This window comes from Mandrillus leucophaeus, unplaced genomic scaffold (genome assembly GCF_000951045.1).
Source record: "Mandrillus leucophaeus isolate KB7577 unplaced genomic scaffold, Mleu.le_1.0 Scaffold41, whole genome shotgun sequence".
Taxonomy (NCBI): Eukaryota; Metazoa; Chordata; class Mammalia; order Primates; family Cercopithecidae; genus Mandrillus; species Mandrillus leucophaeus.
In genome coordinates, this window is record NW_012104365.1 from 279065 (window position 1) to 280810 (window position 1746).

Here is a 1746-nt window from a genome sequence, read left to right on the forward strand (position 1 = left end):
ACACCTGCGGACTGGGCGGGGAGACGCGGCCGCTTCCAGGGCCTCGCGTCGGCCCTGCCTGACGACAGGCCCTGGCTTCCAGAAGTTCCCATGGCAGTGTCCCCAGCTGCCTTTACTTGGGGACACCTGGCCCCTGCCCCCTCTCTGGTGGAAGCCGCCTAAGCCCTGTCCGAGTGTTGGAAGCAAAGCAGCCCCCAGCCTCTCCCTTCCAGTCTTGGTGGCTTCATCCCACCAGGGGGATGCGAGCCAGCCTAGAGACAGTTCGCTCTGCAGAGAGGCGACACATCTCCCTAAGGATGGGACAACGGTGGCGGGGAGCTGCGCAGTGCCCCTTCCAGGACTGCAGGCGTGGTCGTGGCCGCAGGGCAGGGCCTCCTGGCACGTGGGCCGCTGTTTGAAGCCTCTGTCTCTTGTCTCTCCCTTCTGATCTAGCTCTGGCAGGCTGCCCTGAGCACGCTCAACCCCAACCCCACGGACAGCTGTCCCCTCTACCTGAACTACGCCACCGTGGCTGCCCTGCCCTGCAGGGTGAGCCGGCACAACAGCCCCTCAGCCGCCCACTTCATCACGCGGCTGGTGCGGACCTGCCTGCCGCCCGGAGCACATCGCTGCATTGTGGTGAGTGCTTCGAGAGGAGGCAGCCGCGGGGCTCCAAGGGCTGTGGACGTTATAATCCCTGCCCTGTAGATGGGGAAACAGGTCCAGAGAGACGCGGGGATTTGCCCCAGATTAATTTTGGTGGCAAATCAGAGACTCAACCCTAGATTTCCTGAGGCCCACCTAGTGTCTGTCCCTCTGTTCGTCATTTTCCTGGCTGGTCAGGCTGTTGACATCTGGTGGCCAATGTGTTATTTCTCTTGGAGCATGACCAATGGTGCTTCCACGGTTCCTGGGGTGACCTGAGGGATGGGGTGGCGGCTGCTGTGGGACATCTCTGTCTAGATGTCATCTGCAAGGGAACCGATGTTCTGGAGGCGTTCAGAGAGCAGCTCCCTGCACTTCCTGGTGGGGGCCCTTGCACCCCTTATCCCGTCTCCCCCTGTGCCACAGATGGTCTGCGAGCAGCCAGAGGTGTTTGCTTCCGCCTGTGCCCTGGCCCGGGCCTTCCCGCTGTTCACCCACCGCTCAGGTGCTTCTCGGCGCTTGGAGAAGAAGACGGTCACCGTGGAGTTTTTCCTGGTAGGACAAGACAACGGGCCGGTGGAGGTGTCCACATTGCAGGTGGGTGTCTGGAAGGGCAGACCCGGCCCCTGGGCCGTGACAAGATCGGGGAGGTGGGAGGGAGGTCGAGAGAGGGAAAAGCTTGTTGCGGGGGCAGGAGCGGGGCTGGCTGCTTTGGTTCCTGGGAAGCTGCAGAGGCTTTTCCAAACCCAGGCCTCCTCCCTCTGCCTCAGCGTGGCCTGTGACTTCAGGATTCTGTTGTATACAGGCAGTGTTTGTTGAGCACGTAATCAGTGCCAGGAACGTCCATGCTGTTTTCCAAATAACGCTGCCCGCTTATGTGAGCTGTGTGTGTATGTGTGATGTATGCAGGTGTGTGTTGCTGTGCGTGTATGTGTGTGCATGTGTTGTATGTGTGGGGTGTGTGTGCATGTGTGGTGTGTGTTGCTGTTTGTGTTTGAGTGCTGGTGTGTGCATGAGTGGTGTGTGTGTGGTGTGTGTTGCTGTGTGTGTTTGCTGGTGTGTGCATGAGTGGTGTATGTGTGGTGTGTGTTGCTGTGTGTGTTTGCTGGTGTGTGCATGAGA

General features: G+C 60.0%; 1 protein-coding gene across 1 annotated transcript in view; it reads left to right on the top strand.

Moving 5' to 3' along the window:
• NPEPL1 (aminopeptidase-like 1) overlaps nucleotides 1–1746 on the top strand; it is a 34425-nt gene that overhangs the window by 12808 nt on the left and 19871 nt on the right. The window contains exons 3-4 of the mRNA XM_011992298.1: nucleotides 433–618; nucleotides 1051–1221. Coding sequence (XP_011847688.1) covers nucleotides 433–618; nucleotides 1051–1221 — 357 coding nt within the window. The remainder of the gene's footprint in view (nucleotides 1–432; nucleotides 619–1050; nucleotides 1222–1746) is intronic.